A 20,441-nucleotide genomic window follows, 5' to 3' on the forward strand; every position below is an offset into this window, starting at 1 on the left:
AGCAGGTGACTGGAATAAATGAAAGGTTGAATAGGAAGGTGCAGAAACACTCCCCTTCCATAGCACACCTTGACGTTGTTTGAAACACTCACCTGCCATAGCACACCTTTACCTTGTTCTTCCAGCATCGTCAAGGAGCTAGCCCACCGTACAGAGCTGAGTCTCACCTCTGAGTGAAGTGGGTCTCAAAGCAATGATAAAGCAGGAAGAGTCTCATCATTCGCATTTTACAGGGGAGAAAACTGAGATGCTGTCTGTCACAACTGGACTCCTAAATCCTCAGGGAATGCAAGGCTCATGGGATTAGTAAGGGGTCTTGGGTTAAGCTGTTAGTCACTACTACTTCAAATGCAGCACTGAGGGGGAGGAAGAATACTCTCTAAAACTTCTAAAAGGAAACACACTCCTTCATACAACAAGAGATTTATGAACTGAATTTGAACTGATAAGGGCAGGACCTTTTCTAGGAAGGGGCATACACTCCTAACCCAGAGCTGGAGTCTTTACAAGCAGTACCAATAAGGACTATAGGTGACTATAGTGATTTATTAGTCACCAACAACTTTCTCAGCATCTTTATAAGCAACAGGAGGTGGGTATCCACCAGCATGAGGAATATCCAGCTCTAAACAGCTCAAAGTGCTGTACAGCTAAGTGCTGACAGCCAGAAGTCACAAGAGAAACAGAGATCCACAGCTGAATTTCCATAAACTACGTTCCCATTTAGTTTCAGCCTCAGTTAAGCATTTCACTGTGGGTGGGCTATAGGCTGGACTTTCAGAGCAGTTAAGACACTGCACACATTGCATACAGCTGCCTACCGGGGCTGGTGTGCCAAAATTCGCACCAGTCCCGTTTACAAAAGCAGGGGTGGGGTGGGAGACAGTGAGAAAAAAGTTTGTTTATTTCTTACTGTTAGGATGTGTGTGGTAGGGGGGGAAAGCAACAAAATGCTGCCAGCCCAGAGGAAAAGGGAGGGTCAGCAATACCTCCTATGGAAAGTGGTCTTCCAGGCAGGTCAATGAGCACTTCTTCCCCAGCTCTGCCATGAGCCCATTTTAGCTCAAGTACAAGAGCTGTTGCTCTAGTTAGAAATCACTATGACGACAACCACAGTCTCCTTTGGTCCACTCATGCACCCACTGCGTGCCTTTGCAAACAAGCACCTTCATGCTTTCTTTTGCATTGCTCTGAAAACTCGGAGGGAACCCAATGAAAACATCTGGAAAACCAATTCCTTCTCCTTTGGAGAATCACCCTTATGAACCCTCTGGAAGAGTTGAGTTATGCCATTACCATTGCACTTCCACTACTTAAGCAATATTGTCTCCTTGATCTCCTCCCTCTATCTCTGTTACTTAAGTTTGTTTTTAAGGTGGATCTGCTGAGGCAGTGACCATGCTCTGAACTATGCCTATGGTACACCTAACACAGCAGCGTCCTGTTCGATGAGCAGGGCTCCCAGATGCAGCTATGACACAAAGAACTGGGAATACATTTCAATAGCTTTTCTCTTTATCAGATTTACAACAAAGTCAATATTGAGGACCTCAGTGTTTTGCTTGCGCAATCACTTGCTGGACAGTAAAATGTATTTTACTGTCCTAATTTATTTTTTCCTAAATTATTTTCCTAATTTATCAGGTACTCGGGGCAATGTCAGCAGATGGTTACAGAACATACCCTTTCTGGAGTCTCCCAGACTATGAAGTGGGCAGCCTTCCCCTGAAACTCCATGACCTGCCAAGTGAAAAAACAGTCAGAAAGAAAGGCGAATCGAATCAGTGGCTCAGGACTCAAATCAGAGTCCCAGCTGCCTGCCACATTCCCTCCAAGACTTATCACTGGCCTTGGCTACGGCTTCTCCCATCTTTAAAACGGGTATTATAAACCTTTTTTTTTAATCTCCCTTAATTCCATCTATTTGGTTTGTAAATTCTCCAGGGCAGAGACTAGTTTTTATTTGAGTGTACAGCACCACATACAGCAAGGTCCTGACCTTGGCTAAGAATCCTAGGCATGATTGAAATACAAAGAAATGACAGTATCTTGATCAAACATGAAGAACTCAGATAAACAATAGAAAAGCAGCTTGATATTTTTTTTTCCTGCAGTCTCTGCTTTTCCGTGACTTGTTTATTCATCTCAAAGCCTCAGCAGACATCTAATCAAGCTGTTAAGAGTCAGATTTGTGGCCAGTCAAGCATTCAGGGAGTTGTTAAATGTTCAAAAACATTTCTATTCAGCAAACAGCTACTTTTTTTTTTTTTCTTTCTCTCAAATAAAAATACGGTTTCTTTATTCACCGTATACTGAGCATTTTCCTATTGAAATTGCATCAGGGTGATAAAGTAACTTCTCCACTAAAAGGTCTCGTTAAGCTTTGGGTAGGAACACCTGACGTTTTTAGGCCTATCTTGTTTGCACTTTTTGGTACCAATCCAAATCACACTACAGTTAGACGAAGCAATGATTTCAGCAGGCTTAAGAAAGAAGGAAAAATGTGATAGTTTCCAGATGAGTGTATTATACTAAATTTAACATGCCTTTTGGTACTTAGAATTTCCACTTTTTCTCCTTCCATTTATGCAATTAGAAATCAAGCAGCAGGAAACTGTTCCTATTCCAACTTCAGCTGGGAACAGTATGGTCTCATTCCCACAGAGAGAACCAGAAGATTTGTCCTCAGAAGGAGTTTTGTACAGCTTACACGGACAGGTTCAAAAATAGGTTTTTAAGAATACAATCTTAATAAAAGCAAAACAAAAACAGGCTGATTACACACTTGTGTAGGTATATATATTTATGTGTCAGGACAAACAAGCAGCAGCAGCAAGGCAGCTGTGAAAAACAAAGTCATTATCACCCTATTTGAAGAAAAAGAACAATGAAAAAAATTAAATTCCATTTCTTAGAGTAAAATCATGTAGTTTTTCCACATTCATCCTAAGGAATTTTGTATTAACAAACAAGCAAATTTGTTCTGGTTATTCTCACTCCACTCATGGAGGACATCCACAGCAAACCCTCTGAGTGCCAGAGCAAGAAGAACCACTCGTTTGCAGCCCACAGGAGATCAGACTAAGAATTAACTCTGGGAAGTTGCATGTAAACTAAAACAGATGCCAAGGCAGGGACATGCCATTTCCAGGGACAGAAAAATGAAAATGACATCCATCATCACAGCCTGAACAACACAACACTCGCTGAAGCTTTTTGTGCAGGTTGATAGTCAACATATTCAGAGGGCTGCTGCCACTTTTGGTTTTCCTGTTTCTTCCCCCAGCTGATGCTTTTCTCTCCAGCTGAACCCATTGCTTCCTGGACGGCTAGCACTGCAGCGCACACACACACAGAACTCAATAAAAACACTTTCCAAACCACAGAGGAGCTATGGCTCCAAAGTACATAGTTCAAATTAAAGATTGGGGCCAGATAAAATGATTCAAAATTGGGAAGAAAGATATCCTGTTTCCAATAAGTTGTTTTGACCTGACTGATGAATGCAGTCCGGCAAGGGAGGAGGTGGAAAAACAAGGACATGCTCAAGCAGTGGTCCTGGATGGTATCATGCTTTGACAGTCTTTAATATTGTTCTGGCATTAAAGGTATTTTATTTCACAAGTCCCTTGCTCTAGGCTAGCTCTTCAGCTTCTGTTGACTCTGGGCACAGCTCAACATGTTTCTTCAGCATGCACAAGCCATACGCAAGTGCCCACGGGACGTGGGGGTGCAGGACTGCTGTAGCACCTGGACCAAAGCTCAGTGCCATTGCTCAGCAACATAAGGAGTTTCTCAAGCTCTCTGAACTCAAAAGTCTGCCCATCGGTCTGTCCCCTTCCCTTTCTGGCACAATTTGGAAAACAAATATTGTGTAACTTTACTATTATCTCCCCTTTCTGTAGGGGAATGTGTTGTCACTCTTCCAGTTGCCTGCACTGACCACACAGCAGAACAGGCCTTCAAGAGAGGAAAGCTCCTTATCAACCTATCCTATTTCCCTTCTGTCATGGGAGATGTCTATTTACATCGTGTGCTATATGGGCAGGACATACCAGGGATGGGAGGAAAAAAAAATAAGTCCTCAAGAGCCATCACAATTGCTAGGAAACCATGCTAAGTAAAACGGTGAAGACCTCTTGAATCAGAAGAAGCGCAGTAGGCTGCACGCTAACAAATATTTACAAGGGCTGAGGTAAATGTAAAACAGAAGGCAGCGCTCGGACCAGTGGCTTGCCAAGGCAATAAAGAGCTTTAAATATTTGTGACCCATTCCCAGACGCTGGAATCAAAACGTTCTCCCACAGAAGAAGGGTGAAAAAACAATCAACCTGAAACACAAGCTCTGAGCCAGCTGCCATGTGCATCTGTTTAATTCGCCTACTATACCAGGGAAATTTCAAACTTGATCTGCTCCAAGACTCAAAGCTACAAGAGACAACAGTGACTAACTCAGTCTGCCACAAGGCTGGGATTTGCCCTTTTCTATCTTGCCTTTTTGGAGAGGACAAAATTCCAATTTTAAAGGGCAACTGTACAAACAGGACATAAGAGTATTTATATTCCTCTCCAAACACCGGCACAAGCAGCAGGGGTTGAGTGGGTGATTTATGAGGTGGGAATGCTTCTTTGAACTGTATGTTAGATGGGGGCTGCCTTTCAAGAGTGGAGAGCAACATACAACGGCTGTCTTTTCTGAAGAGCTCTGAGAGAGGCTTTACCCAGGTGGTCACAGCTGCTAGGTACTCAAATCGAAGTCCTCTCCTTCCATTCTCTCTCTCCCTCTCACTCACATACAAAGTCAACACACCAGAGAAGGCCGTTTTTGTTTTATTTATTTCCCAGAAGAGCTCTTCCTTGAACTTTCCAGACATACAATACAAAACAAGGAACAGAACGTTGTTTTGTGCATGGAAACAGTTTGTTGGAGTATAAAGAGTTACTGGTGATCGTTACTGAAGAATGTTGGCTTATTCCAGGGGCACTTCAGTATTCCTGAGGAATAATCATTGATTTCTCCTTCCTTCCCACTGGGATAGTCTTAGCCATTAGTCACTGTTCCTGTAAAGCAAGAAGGCTTATATTATTAAAAAGCCATTTGGGTTCCTCACATGGAAGGCGCTGCACAATGTAAAGCAAGCCACTCAGCTTTGTAACATTTCCAGAAGGCAGGCTAACATTTTCATCCTTCGCTAGACTGAGAAGTTAGGTAGTTATTTTCATACCAGAAACATGCCATGTTTTCATGCATATAAGCCTCTGTTCTGGTCAACTTGGTACTTCAAAAAAAAAAAAATTGTTCAAGTTAACTATTCACAGATTGAATAGAATACAGAAATCAAAACCACAAAGGGCAGGAGGAAATGTTCCAACTGCTGAACCTCTGGTACTGTTGTACATTGATATAATCAGCTTTGTTATCAACGTGTAATTTTTTGTGGTAAATATAGATCAAATACCTGAAAAGTATGATACTTGGCATTTTGCAAAGACGCCTAGGTCATGTAATTCTTGGCTATCCCGTTTTAAGCCTTGGAAAAATTGCCAGATGTTGATTTTAACTTCATCTGAAGTCATGGTGAAATCCATTTGATCAAATGACTTAAGATTCTGAGGGCTTTATGACCAAAAATTAGAATTTTACTGCATTTTAAGTAGTCTTGCTCTAGATGACTGGTTCTTGTATTGGTTTCATGATCATTTTACTAATCCAAAGGACAAGCAGCGAGATGATCCAAGTAACAGCCAAAATGGGTGCGAAGTCACTTTGTAGTCTCCTGATTATTTGATATTATGAGGGTCCTTCATCCTCTGTCATTATCATTTGGGACTCACAATTGACAAATCTAGAATCCAGAATCCAAACTGGATAAAGCCCCATGTAACCTGGTCTAACCTCACAGCTGACCCTGTTTGAAGTTAGATTAGATGACCTCCTGAAGCCCCTTCCAACTGGAGTTATCCTGTGATCCCATGAATGTGACAGGTTCAGAAAACTATGAATAATTTCATTCAAGCTGATCCATGTTACACTTTTCTCTCTCTTAACAAAGCTGATTTTCTTGCAGAATCTCACATTTTGAGAAGTTAGCATTTGAACAAAAACTCAGTTTGGAAAGGAAGTCCTATAGACTTCAGTTACAACAGTATTTTCTAGGAAAAAACAGATGAGTGATAATGCAACAATATTTTCCATGCTCCTAACCAACAGAAATGAAATAATTTTGTTATAATAACCCTGGAGCCATTATATGTGACAACACTTTGCAGAGAATTAATGACATTAACTGTTAGATGGCTTCATCTGCATCTTCCCTCTCTCAGCATGTTCAGCCTCTGTGTGCCAGAGAAAGCTAGTGGAGACAGCGTGCTGGAAACTGTCTAGTCTTGTGCCATGCAGGCAGCTGTGCTTCTTCTGTGAAGTGTCCTGTCCTTTCAATTACCTCATGCTCCAAAGGACCACCCTCGCTCCAGAGCACAGATTAAGTCCTTAATCCAAACAAAACCCCTTACTAGGCTGACCTGAAAGTCAGTTTTCTGTTACTCAACATTCTAAGTAACAAGCATCTTTGAATGAACAATACTTTCTCAGAGTATGTGAACAGGGCATTCTCCCTTCACATGAAGCCACAGACATTTCACTCCAGTTTCTTTCTGGGGACATAAATTGGAGCAATATCCTCTGGATGGCATGCAAAGCTAATGCATTTTTGACATTAACATATCTGGCCAGGAAAGCTATACACGGACTTTTGATTCTGGAACACCACTGGGCCGTAGCTGGCAAAGTTGTATCAGTTGGATCTAAGCCATAGTTGCTTTATTTCACCATCCAAAGTATTTTATTCTAAAGTAGTCAAGTAATCGTTCAAGAATCTTTCAAGAATCTTGTTCTTGTTTCCTTTTTTTTTTTTTTTTTTTTAAACAGGCAGCTGGAGATGATCACAAATAGGTTTGTCTGGTAAGGTTCCAGAAGGCTGGCAAAAGCTTATCTGCAAAGTCAATCTGCAGAGAACTGGACTCAACTTTCACCTCTAGATTTGTCAGGAAAAAGCCTAAAATACTTTCAGGCCTTCTTCATTAAGCAGAAAGGTGACAACATCAACTTCTGCATTCTGTTTACTTGTAATGAAAAACTCCTGACAGAACATCTTACCTTGGTACTTTCTGAAGCACTCAAATAACTACAATATCCTGGTGGGTGCCTCTACACTGCTATCACTGCAGTGCTTCTAGCAGTATATGGTTTTGCAGATCCAAAACATTGCTCCCTCCCTTATTTATTTATTTTTAAAAGATCCCACAACAGTAAATTACAACAAGAGCAGTCCCAACTTTCACATGTGAAGAAATAAACAGAATATTAATGAAGTCAGTTTCTGGACTTTGTGTATCATGAGCACATTGTCAGTAGCTTGTGAGTAAAGAAATGGTTCCTACTAATTAATTTATTTTTAAAATATTAATATTAATCTGTTTTAAAATATTTAAAATATTTTAGTTCCATGTGATCAGTGATAACAATGAAGTCAATTAAATTATTATCTTCAAAACTATTTGTGTACATTGTCTTCAGAATAATTATTACATTATGATCCAGCAAAACAAGCCACAAGAACTTCCAAATGATTGTTTTCAAGCTGCAAAAAGATCAAAGATCTGCTTCCACAGGCAGATCTACTTGCCATGACTTTCACTTTCTTCCTAGCTTCTCTCTTTCAAAGTCTGAAGACAATCGTACTGTCAGTTTGGTTTTTCAGCTTTTCTAAGATCTATTTTTATTACATATGTTCTCACATTGTGGGAAAATCTACCTACAGGATCTGCTAAACTACTTTTATCTGTCCAGTCTAATAAATTTACTGTTAAGATGCCAGATATTAAGAATTTCTGATGAGCAAGGGAAGCACCCCTGCTACAGCAGCACAAGTTTCTTCTAACAAGTAAGACAAGTAGACATTTAAATGGTGTCTAGGTATACTATTTAATGATAACTTAAACATACTTACTGACTAACAATAACCAGTACCCATACTTACCTTTACAAATTTACCATGGAGAAGATATGGAGACTGGAAGTCGTGTTGACAATTGGAATAAGCCATTCCTAACCCCATCCCCGACCCAAACGCAATAGGCCATGTCTTTCCTGTGGGGAAGGCAAGCAGAGAGGAAAAAGTAAAATTGAGAAAAGCAATTTATTTCACATGACAATGACAGCCTTGTTATATAAACACCAAGAAAGAATATATTACTGGAAGATGCACATTAGGCATTTTCAGTTCTATGAGTATCCAAAAATCTTCTAAAAGTAGACCACTTCAGAAGAACAGTAAGACATCATATTTAGAATTTAATGGAGCGCAAATGCTGAATTCAAGATATTACCGAAAATTATTCTGTTAGCAAGGCATAACTAGAAAAGAACTTAAAACCATTTTAAAACCCTGGCAAGACTGGCATAAACTGATGTCTAGACACATGGCTCCAGTAATTTGGCACAGCGTTTCCTGCAATTCCAGAAGTTGACTGAGCACAGTAGGAGCTTACAGAGATGTCACATATAACAACCCTGTTACCCAACAGTTAAAACCTTAGGTAACTCCATTTCAACTGGAAAAAAAACACATGACCAATAGCGAAAGAATTGGTTTAACACACTGATTAAGTTTTTACATGCCTCCAAAATTTCTTGGTTTTACACTGCAGCTATATTAGACAAAAGTTATGAAACCAAAAAGCCAAGATTACTGAAATGCACTTACTTTTGAAGAAGATGACTGAGAAAACAATTCCTAATCCGAATCCAGCACCTGTAAGAATAAATTCAGCAAGTGACGACTAAGATAATGCAAAGAAATAAAAAGTGATTTAGTTCATTACAGTAACTCTTTGTTCCAACTCAGGAATAACAGACTACATGTTATTTCAATACACCAAACAAAAATGTTCTTTAATGCAATTCTGAAACAAAGAATTCTTACTTTCATCAATAATTGAAAGCAGCTATTCTTACTTTCTTCAATAATTGCAAGCAGCTAATTCAAATTAGAATCCCAACATATACAAGAACTTCATTATCAGGAAGAGCTGGGAAACAAACTAGACTCTCATCCCAGGGAAAGTTACTGAATTTCTGTCACCATCTACAATGTGGAATTAAGATTTATTTAGCTCATTGTCAGTAAATGAGAAACACCAAAATGAAAACTTAGTGTCCTTGAGCTTTAGATTTTGCAGATTAATATCTTATTGTATTGCGTTTATCTCACTACTTTAACTACTTCAATGTGTGTCCTGAGGGCAGCAAAACTTTGATGCTTTGTGTTACTCTATACCTTGCAAAAGAAAACTCCGGGCTGCTTATCTTTCACATCCACAACATTCATTATGGAGCATATTTAAACGCATTAGGAATGAATGACTTTCACATCCTTATACTATATATAGAAATAACTGCAGCAGTAGAAAAAAAATGTATCCAGCACCATTAAAAAATTCAGCTGGAATATTTAAAAAAAATTTTTGCTTTCCTTGGAAGGTGTGCAATGATTATTTTTTTTGCAAGAACTCAGGCAAGTCTGCAAAATTCCTCTCAAAACCCAATAAATATAGAAGTGAAAAGTCTGAGTTCAGTGGCTAAATTTGACCCCTAATTATATCCGCTAAAGACAAGAATTTTAGATAAGGTGTAGAAGTAAAGAAGTTTTTTTAAAAAAACAACAGCCGTGCATATGCTCACTGAAAAAGTACCTAATGGTTTCAGGTTTATTTTGCAGCAAACTAATCCTGCCAGGGTGAGGGCTTCTCTGCTTTTAATACAACAAATCTAACTTAAGTATTGCTACTTATGTTAATGAGAAGACATTACTTTTTTTTTTTCTTTAAATAGTCTTAAAAGCATGTAATCCTTAGCAATGCATTCAACAGGAGCTTAAATAAAAATTTATTAAATAAAATTAAATAAATAAATGGGTTGAGTCCAGAACAATGCTAAAGAATCCGATACCATCTTGATCCATATGAATAAAGTTGTGTTTTTTTTTGTTTTTTTTTTAAAGTTTCCTTTTGTTCCTTAAACTTTTCCTTCCAAAAAGTATACTAGCAGTAGTTCCTGCTGAGGCACAGATTATTGAAACAATACTCTAGCAAGGCACTAGCTAGCAAATTAACAAAGCACCCCATGCTTTTTGTTGATTAAAAACCCTTAACTATTAGAAATAATGACTATATGAATAAACCCTCTTACATTTACTCTTGCATTAGGACCTCACTACCACATTTACTGAGTTGGAAATCAGAGTTGCTTTTGAAACCTCTTTGCATTTTACTACACATTTTCATTAGCTCCAACTGTGATAGAATAACTACTTTCCCAGGTCATTACAGCTCTGGAGCAGGCTTACAGAACACGCGATTGCAGGGAAGAACTCTGCCTGCCTGCCAAGCGGTCCTGAAAGAACTCCCCCACTTTTTAGAAACCGAGCATTTCACAGAAGGTCAGGTTTTCCCTCTAATCATTTGCACAGCTCAACTCAGGGCAAGTCTCAGCTCTTCGGATGTCTGGTCAGAGCTTCATGCTTTTTCAGCAATTCAGACAGCAAGAGATACAATGCTTGGAGAACCTTGTATAAACAGCTAACTACTCACGCTGAATCGCTGACCAGCATTTATACTCAACTGGAAGAGACATCACGCATTACAAGGAGCAGCAGTTCATCTGTGCTAATTCCTCCACCCCCCCTCCCCAGGCAGAGCCTTCCTTCTGTACCTTTGCTAGAAGACAGCTGGTGCTGGCTCTAGCAGAATGTTTATGCTATTAAGGATAATTACTATCTTCGAGAATTCATCCAACAGACAACTGTTTGGCCCTCTGACCTGCCTCCCTCCGACAGTCTCTTCCTACCATACGTAGTTGTGCTGACTTTTCGATTCGGGCTGTTGCACTGTTGGGCTGAATATGACTTTCTGGTGGTAATTACCTTCCGTTCAACAGCACCAGGTGTTGTTTGAACTGCCTGGTTCAGAAGGCCTGCCCTGCACAATGCCGGTCCTGCACTTCCAGACAGAGAGCAGATCTCCTCTGTCAATCCAAACAGTTCAGCTAATCAATGAGAAATGATTTACAGGATGACAAATTCTGCATCACCTCAATGCAGAGCCCAAGCAGTTTCTAACGTCATCACATATTCCAGTCACTATTACCAGTCAAACCCACATTCTTCTTTCCAGTGTGGTGGTAAACTGTTTATCTCTTGTCTTGAAAAATAAATAAAAAAATAATGCACTGCAGAAGCAGCTGTAGTTAATAGTTTCTTTCCATCTATATCTTGTATTTGCTTCACCTCCTTTAGATATGAGAATTACACCCCCACTTGTAATGGCTCTACACATAGGCCATCAATGCTGTTTCCTGTTGGCCATAAGGGAAGATACAGGATGCACATAAAGGTGAAAAATGCGTTACTTCTGCCAACTGCAAATCAACACAAGCCTAAAATAAAACCCAGGCCTTCCCCACACTTACATCCTGCACCACTGTTGAGCAGAGAGCTCACCATGCCTGACTTGCTAGGACAGAAAGGTATGTTCTTCCTAGGAAAGCTTTTTTCTGAAGTAGCAGTAAGCCAGGTTCTACGAAGAGATTCCTCTTTTTCATGAAAATGCAAAGCATCTGTTTTGGATGCTATCACTCCACCCTGTTGCAGAAGGAAAGGGAGTACAGCGGCTGAAGATTTCAAAAAAGATGATGGCAACTTAGCCAGGGCCTTACTTTAGGTAACAAAAGCATCACAAAGAAATAAGCAAGGTCTAACAGCTATTTTTTTTGTTTGTTTGTTTTCTGCACAAGAAGGAAACTTGAGAAAAAGCCAGAAAAGAAGTACATTAGTGTGCTTGACCCCAAAGGCAGGTTCATTTATTTTCTTGCTGAGAAACAGTAAAGAATCTATGCTAGACACTGCAGCTGATAGCATCACACCTACCAGCCAGGAGCACCCCGGCCTGCCTCATCACTTAGTACATGCGTATGTAACATTTGCTCTTTTCTTGGTTAGTTTAAACCCTGGTTTTAAGTTAAAACCAGAAGCTTGAGCTACACTTCAGTTCTTAGCCCACCTGGTTAAGAATCTATTTCTGTGGACAGTTTGTCACTCATCTTCATTCCGCTAGAAAGCAGTTGTGGTTATGCGGTCATTTCCTGTGTCTCCAAGACCAAGGGGAGCTGAACCGTCCTCCCTTGGAAGCGCAGTAATGCGTTTCACTTTAATTCTGTATAAAGTTACACCAGAGATAAACAATGGCAGAGCTGCTGATGAGTTTTACAGGTTTGAGTTCTCACATGCTCAATTTCCTTTTAAAGAGGCAACATGTTGCTTCAAAGAGCCTCCCACCTGACCAGGGGACACTCAGTCTGCAGCTGTTTCTGCTAAAGATCAGCACCTCTAGGCCAGGCTTTAACTTCATAACAATAAAACATGAAAGGTTTACCTTACAATAAAAACAAATGAACATGGAAAAGCTAAGGGCTTGAGCCACACTGGGCACATTTTCCCTCCCTTTCTTGCATGACAGACTCTTTGGAGGAAAAGGCCACAGGAAAGGGTACAACACATTTTTCACCTCCTCTGACAGCTTAAAATGTTTAACTAGAAAAACAGCCTCTTCCACCCCACATCTATCAATTCAGTTTAAACTCATTTACAGTCAGAGTCAACAGGGGACAGGCCAGTTCTGCTGACATCTTACTCCCCCTCCCTGGCCATATGTAGCGGTGCAGCCACGTGGAATTGGCATTAGGCAGGAAGCCTGGTCTCAGAAAATTTTCATTCTACTTTTTTGGCTCATGCACCTTCCAAAAACAACATCACGGTACCTCCAATCAATCTAACACAGAGGAGCACGTGCCACATACCCAACAGGACATCATAAAAGTGTCTCGTCAAGAAACACAGATCTTCCAGATAGACTCCTGTCCCTGAAGAACATCTGGGAAAAGCTATTCCTATAAATTTAATCAACAGCCCCCCCCCCGGCAGTAAAACGACACGATTCTTTCCTGGACTACCCACCAGCTCCAGGCCAAAGCAGCTATTAAGACTGCCACACCTAGATATGCTTCTCTTCGGTACCTTGAAGCTTCAGACAGAAAGATTGAAATATGTTTGTTGACATCTGGCACGTTGCTATAGCAGCTGGAAGTATTTTTTTTAATTACTTAGTAGTTTCCTTTTCGTCATCAGATGGTTTTCCTCTCCCATTCCTTACTCACCAACACAAAACACAGAGCTTCAGCCTCCTGTCCTTCATGTTGTTATTTTACAGTTAAAAATAAGTGATAAAAAAAAGGAAGAAGCAACTGCTGAAAGATGGCTTCTTGCTCTAACAAAGTAATAACCGCTCTGCATAGACTAGGCTCTCTGAAAGCTGTCAAGGCCTTGTCTTAACAGAGAAGACTTCTCAACTAGAAGGACTCTGGTAGGATCAAGACAATCTCTGGAGCTCTGTTTGTTTCTCTGGGGAACCGACAGCAACAGCTTTGAGGCTTAACAGGCAGATCTCATCTGCAGGCCCAAGCATCAGCTCTGTACAGCACCAGAATTTGCTTTAAATAAATACGAAAAATCAAGGTATTCAAAACAGACAACCCTCCAAGTATCCCTTCTTTCCTGTTGTAGGGTGTCACATCCTGCCCTTCTCACCCCCCAAAACAACTCTTTGACAAGATACAAAGAAAACCTTTGTACAAAAATGGTGTGGAGAGTCTTCTTCATAAACCAGGGTCTTCACAGGGCAGCACTTAGCATTGTTAGAAATCTGAGACCATGCAGCCACTTCTTTACCAAGAGAATTAATTTTAAGCAGACTGTTAGCTAGGTCTTTCGCAGCAGGAGTCAGATTTTCTTCAAACACCAACCTCCAAGCTTTTGCTCTCATCTCCCCCGTTGTGCAGACTGTTTACATAACAGACAGAAAAACGACCGAGGACACTGGAAGAAAACATAGTGAAACTATACACCGAGTACTTGAGGAAGAGGCAGGAAAACGTCTGCTTGGTTTTCTTGTAGCATTTGACTGTAGTAACCCCGAATTCTTGGAATGACAGAATAAAAATACCCCGATACCTGTGCAATACAAAGATCCCGATATGTTTTCAGGGGCCACTTCCACCCATTAGTGCTCCTGCAGCTCAACCACTGCCCAAACCTTAGATAAACAGCAGCACTTCTGCACATGGATGCGGGAAGCGTCATGTTTAGCCCACTAAGCAGTTACAGCCACATGGTTTCACAGCCAGACCACAAACTCTTCATCCCCACGCTGGTGGATGAGCTGGTGAGACAAGAGGGTACAGGCCTTTCCTCCCTCCCTCTTTTAAAAGAATAAAGGGGAACAGAGTGGAAGCAGCTCTTTGAATAATTTGGCCAGCACAATGAAGGATCTTGTTAATACTGCATCAAGCTTTTAGACAAAATCAGGGTTGTACTCTTTTGAAGCATGTAGGTAAGAAATCAGGAGAATACTCCTAACACGGACAATAAAACTCCAGCAGAACACCCTACCTCGGCTTACTACACCACAGGATTCAACCAGTGAAAACAATAATATTGCTAGAACAGGCAGTTTTACCCAACACTTCTACACTTAAGTCTTTGGCAAACCTAACAGTCGTGCTTCGTCACACCCACCCAACGTAGGTTGACCATTACTGATGTCTGCTGGCACAGCTAAGAAACAGGGACAAGGCAGCACAAGAAGCGTAATGATGGCATCCCACTAGAAGTGCTACAGAAAGAAGCCTGCATTACTCTCAAATCTCTCTATCAGTTTATTTTCATCAAGGATATGCCAGCAGCCCTGATTTAGACAAAACTCAGTGTGACACAAAGAGCAAGGAGTTCTTCCTTGTCTCGTAGAGCAAACAAGCGGCTCAGGACACCACCTGCCTGCTGTCCCCTTCCGTCAGGCAGCCGATACCTATCGCATGCCATCTCCCAGGGGTGGCCCAGCTGGCACCTTACCAGCGCAGCACTACCGTGAAGGACAAGGAAGTTGGTGCGCTTTGAATTCAGATGGCTGCAGTATGACACGAACATCACGGCTCTGCCTTTGGGTTTCCTCACACTCCAGCAGCGCTGCGGGAACCAGCTGGAGTGAGGCACAAGGAGAGCTTCCCCCGGTGCTGCTCCTGGGCACCAGCCGGGATGAACAGCAGGACACAGTCCAGCTATGGGAACAGAGACCAAGATTCCTAAAGACATCGCTGCTGCATTTCTTCTTCTTCCAGGAGAAGATTATAGCCCCTTACTTTGTAGGCAGGCTCTCCGTACAATTCTGCTAACAGAACTAGTGAATATCCCTGTTCTCAGAATGCTATTTGTGCACCTCTTCCTTTTTCATTGCTGCATCACCTCTCCACACAGCCTAAGGCACGCACAGCCAGCATTTATACTAACTGGTTTGCTACAAGACACAATGAGTAGAACTGGACCTTCTTCTATACAACAAAGGAAAATAACTTGGGGACTACAAACAAAGGCCACATAATAACACAGTTGTGTACTCTTGTAATATTTGCGTTCTCCAGCATTAAAAACAAAATCCCAAATGCAGAGCATGTCTTTTGTCCTGATAGCTAAGCCTGGATGGTTATGTTAGGATCACCAAGTGAAAAAACACTTCAAAAGAGGAATTTCAGGATTTTTGTATATTTAGAGAAAGTCTAATCCAGTTTTCAGAAAATATAATCAAGTTTTATCATTATATAGACTGACTTTATCCTATTCATAACCATGTGAAGGATTATTTAAAAATACTGACATTGCAATCCATACAATGATTCCTTCTGAAGAATTCAATCTGTGGAATGACACAAACAATACAATTTCACCCTTGCCATTAATAGAAACAGCTATTCAAGCAGGCAAGATGATGCAAGCCAGAAGAAATCATGGAACAGTCACAGCAGAATTGAAAGTGCCTTTTTTCTTAAAAAAAATAAATAAATGAATAAATAAAAATCCTATTAAATGGGAATTAGAAGCATTTTATTTTCAGATGTCAAAACAGAGGATTAGAGGAAAATCAACATTACTACACAGAGTTATTTACAAGCTTCCAGACTGAGTTTTGGTCAAATACAGACATATTAAAACATTTGTCTCCTGCAAAAAATGAACTTCAGCACAGCAACTGAACAAACAAATGCAGAAGCAAACAGCATTCCTTGATTACCTTTCAGTAACAGGTAAATTACATTTGAACCATGTAAAAAACTATAATGGTTTCAAAATAAAACAAGACACAGGTACACACAAATTTCCCCTCCCCTTTCACACACATACTCTTTGCTCTGGAAACAATGTATTATAGTTATTTGCCCCAAATTATAGCCTCACAGAAAAAAAAAAAAAAAAAAGCAACTCCACCAATCTTTGAGGAGTTACTGTCTTTACAAGCAAAGAGCCATGAATTATTGCTCAGTCAAAAAAAAAAAAAAAAAAAAAAAAGAAAAAACAAACAGACCAGGCACAAACAGAATACCAAAGAAAACAACAAAACCAACAACACAAACCAAAAACCACCAAGAAGCTTTAAACAGAGCTTGAAGTTAGTAGGACAGAAGAAGTGCACTATTTACTTCTGAATCCTTTCTCCATGGGGCTTTATTGATAACAAGAGTAAGGAAAAATCGGTTATGACAGCGAAGTGCAGGATGTTTATAAAGCTTTTCATACTGAGAAGAAAAAGAAAGCCAGTGGAGTTTGATTCTCCTTCTCCACATATGAAACAACTTTTCTGATGGGAAAGAAAAGTCAGGAAGATGGAAACTGAGGAAGATGGAATGGAAGTTATTTCAGTGAGGGCACAGGTGAATGAGTCTGGAGACCTGTGCAAAGCCAAAGCTGACAAAGCTGGTCAGCCAAGAAAGCACAAGGCAGACCACAGTGTTTTGTGCCCAGTGGCTACAGCTAGATTTAGAAAGGGAAGAAAAATACCTACACTTACACTCATCATTAGCAAAACAAATAAACAAGCTATGTCAGGCCCAATAAAAAAAGAGATTAACACAAACTCCCTTTAACAATGTTTGGACACTTCCTGCAGGCTACAGAGGTGTATAGTATCTAGTTCTGAAATTAAACACTGCCTTAACAAGACAGGACATCTTCTGTTTTCACCAGGAGACAGACTTTTAATACTGAAGTACAAGACGCACACAGGTAGTGACTGAGAGGTCAAAAATATAACATTGGATTTCAAAAGATACCACTTAAGAGAAATAATTATTTTGGACATTTGAATGGAAGGTGATGCTCAACTAAACCATTATGGTGTAAATACAAATGACAGAGCCAAATGCATGCAGGCTTGCTCAAGCAACTGTAATAGAAAGCCTGACAGCCTAACACAAATTAGGGCAGGCTGTGTGCCCCCAGCTATTATTTAAAAACATACTATTGCTAATAACGTCATACCAATAGCTGCTACCTCCCCCTCTCACTCCCCTCTGTTCCCTGAATCCCTCCACCCTGCAACTTCATTTGGCAGGGTTTTGTCTCTACAGTTCTCACAGACGACTGAAAACTGTCATGCATGCAAGGCTTCAGAAATTCAGCACCTTCCTTTAGTGACAGTGTCTGAAATGAGACAATTCAGGGCTAATTGTGATGTTTGCTCTTCCCCCAAACTTTGGGGGAAGATATTTCTTGCAACAGTGCTCAGGAACGATGTAATGAAGCAGACAGGAATGAAGATGTGGCCACCAAAAGGAAAAGCCCAACAAAGAAGCAAGGATTGGGTAAACATCTATATTCCACGCAAGCGATGAAGTTCTGAAGAGAAAAAGTTTATTTTCCTTCTTTCCACTATAACATCCCCCTTCATAGTTTATTGGAGATTCCAACAAACACAGAAGTAACACTACAAAAACTACCACCATGACCATGCAAGTTTTTAAACTCCTTGCAGAGAAAACAATCCTTCGCACTGAGATCACCTGAGACAGCTTGCACACTCAGCAGTCTGCCAACAGTTTGCCCAGCTAGGCCACCAAGTCCTGTCACATCGAAAGACCACCATCACCCTCAGTTAGTGCCTACAGGCACCTCCCTGGGCTGCCACAATTTGCATCCTCACAGAGAGTCCGATTGTTATCGACACCATGAAGAAAGCTCCTTTAGTTACGAGATCAATCGTAAAAGCACACAGATCACAAAAATCCATTGCACGTGAGGAGAAACACAAGTCCAAGGCTGCATCTAGTGCTGAAGTTAAAAAATCAAAGAGCTGCAGGCCACACACACTTTTTGGGCAATTACTGAAAAACGAATTTTACTCGGGTCTCTATTCAATGCCATCATGCAGCTAACAGTGGGAATCCTTGGATAAGAGCACTAGTGCAGAAAGCCTACACGCATTTTCTTTCCTGCATTACTGCTTTAGGATGGAAGAAAGCCCCAGGTGACAATAAATGCCTTGGTGATGAGACACACCGCATCATAACCTAGTCAGAACCCACTTTTTTCAGCCTCCCTGAGAGGCTTTCCCTGTATAGGAACCCTACATGTACATGTACAGCTGCAGCACAGCACGAGTTCTTGTTTATAATTTGGCATACTTAATATTTTATGATAAAGCAACCAACGCTATGGAAACATAAACATATCTGGATATGTTTGTCAGACAAACCTGAATAGAATTTCATAAGACAAAACATTGCTCCGGAACACTTGACACTTTTCAAAGGTCTGTTATAAACAATGGAAGTTTCGGTTTACACAAAATTATTAAACATCTTTTCTAATGGAAAAGTATTAGGCAACTAAAACCCAGAGTCTCTCATCAGCTTTCAAGCATAAGGCCACTCCAGCAACAAATAATAAACATTCACATTTCTCAGCCATTGTTTATCCTTCTAAAAAAGGCTTCTACACCATCAAGGTACTCACACCTTTTATATTAGGCACTTTGCTTCTTGTTCCATATGTCGTATTTAAAGATTTGCGTATGAACACTCACCTCACAAAGCCACAACCTCGCTGCAGTCAGTCTGCCAGCCCATCACGTGGAGAGCACTGAACCACACACAAACACAACTCTGATCACTCACAAAACTCCCAGGTCAACGTCAAATGTTACAAATGGTTTGCTGCACACATGAAGCACATGAAGTACAAGCAAACACGGAATAAAATCAACAGAGCTGTCTTTGTACTTAAAGAAAAGCCAAAACTGTCTGCAGAGCTGGGAGAGCAGACAGGAAGCTTCTCAATGTCAAAGTGTGCACACTGTACTATGCAACACGTGCCAGAGCTCTCAGCTAGTCACGCTGAGTATTTCTTTTAATAAACACAGCCCACCTCGCACACCAAGGGATGGGAACAGCTCTGCACAAACGCCTTTCGAAACCCAACTCGCTGTCACGGAGCCAGACGAGATTATGGCAGGGAAGGACCCGGCGAGACCGAGCGGGGCCCACGCACTCCGGGCAGGAGGCATCCCTCCGGCTGCGGTGCTCAGCACAGAGCGGGATTTCTCCCCCACACACCGCTCACCTTCACCACAGGCAGCGAGCAGAGCCCAGCCCCGACCCCCCGCCGCCGCCCCGCGGGTCAAACGGGGCCAAGCCCGAGGAGAGGAGCCCAGGGGGACCGGGGAGAGCCGTGCCCGCCTCCAAGGTCACCTTGCCGGCCACCGGGCCGCGGGACCTCCCCCCGCGGCGCCTCACGAGCCCTGAGAGCAACGAAGCCGCCGCCGAGGCCTAGGCCAGGCCCGGGAGCGCCGGGGGGGCTCCGGCCGCGGCAGGGCCCTCAGGCACCCAGCACGGCCGCGCCGCGGGACGTGCCGAGTGGCGGCCCCCGCAGGCTCCGGGCCGCCCGGGGGGCCTCCGCCGCTCCTCCCCGGGCCCTCCCCTTGAGGCCGGCCGCTCCCCGCCCGTACCCAGCTTGACGGCGGAGTCCGCCAGGCACCGGTCCCACTTCCTGCCCAGCTCGCCCTCCGACGCCATCTTGGCCGTCCCCTCCCACCTCAGGCCTCGCCTCCTCCTCCTCCGCCTCAGGACACCTCTCGCGAGATCTGGCGCCGCGGGTAAAGGGCGGCCAGGCAAACATCGCGAGATTTCGCCCGCCCCGCCCATTCCCCTGGTTACCGGCGGCAGGGCCCGCCCGAACGAGGCCGCCCCGCGCCTCACGGCCCCGCCCCGCAGCCCCGGGCCCCATTCCCTCAGCGAGGGTTGGCTCCTTTACCCACCTGGGCCCTAAGTGTGAAAAAAACAGCAGAGTAACACCAGAAATTGAAATGGTTTCACATAAGCACAGAATCATCTAGGTTGGAAGAGACCTCCAAGATCCCCCAGTCCAACCTCTGACCTAACACTAAACACTCCTCCACTAAACCCTATCACCAAGCTCTACATCTAAACGTCCTTTAAAGATGTCCAG

The 20,441-nt window shown here is 42.1% G+C and overlaps 1 protein-coding gene across 1 annotated transcript; it reads right to left on the reverse strand.

The window, feature by feature from the left end:
- Positions 1–4,814: 4,814 nt before the first annotated feature.
- Positions 4,815–20,051, reverse strand: MICOS10 (mitochondrial contact site and cristae organizing system subunit 10). Its single transcript, XM_082777215.1, has 4 exons — positions 19,942–20,051; positions 8,766–8,813; positions 8,040–8,149; positions 4,815–5,061 (listed from the first exon to the last, which is right to left on the reverse strand). The coding sequence occupies exons 1-4, from the start codon at positions 20,006–20,008 to the stop codon at positions 5,053–5,055; spliced, it is 234 nt and encodes a 77-aa protein (XP_082633341.1). The 5' UTR covers positions 20,009–20,051; the 3' UTR covers positions 4,815–5,052.
- Positions 20,052–20,441: the final 390 nt, after the last annotated feature.

Source organism: Aythya marila (genome assembly GCF_965140915.1).
Source record: "Aythya marila genome assembly, chromosome: 21".
Lineage (NCBI taxonomy): Eukaryota > Metazoa > Chordata > Aves > Anseriformes > Anatidae > Aythya > Aythya marila.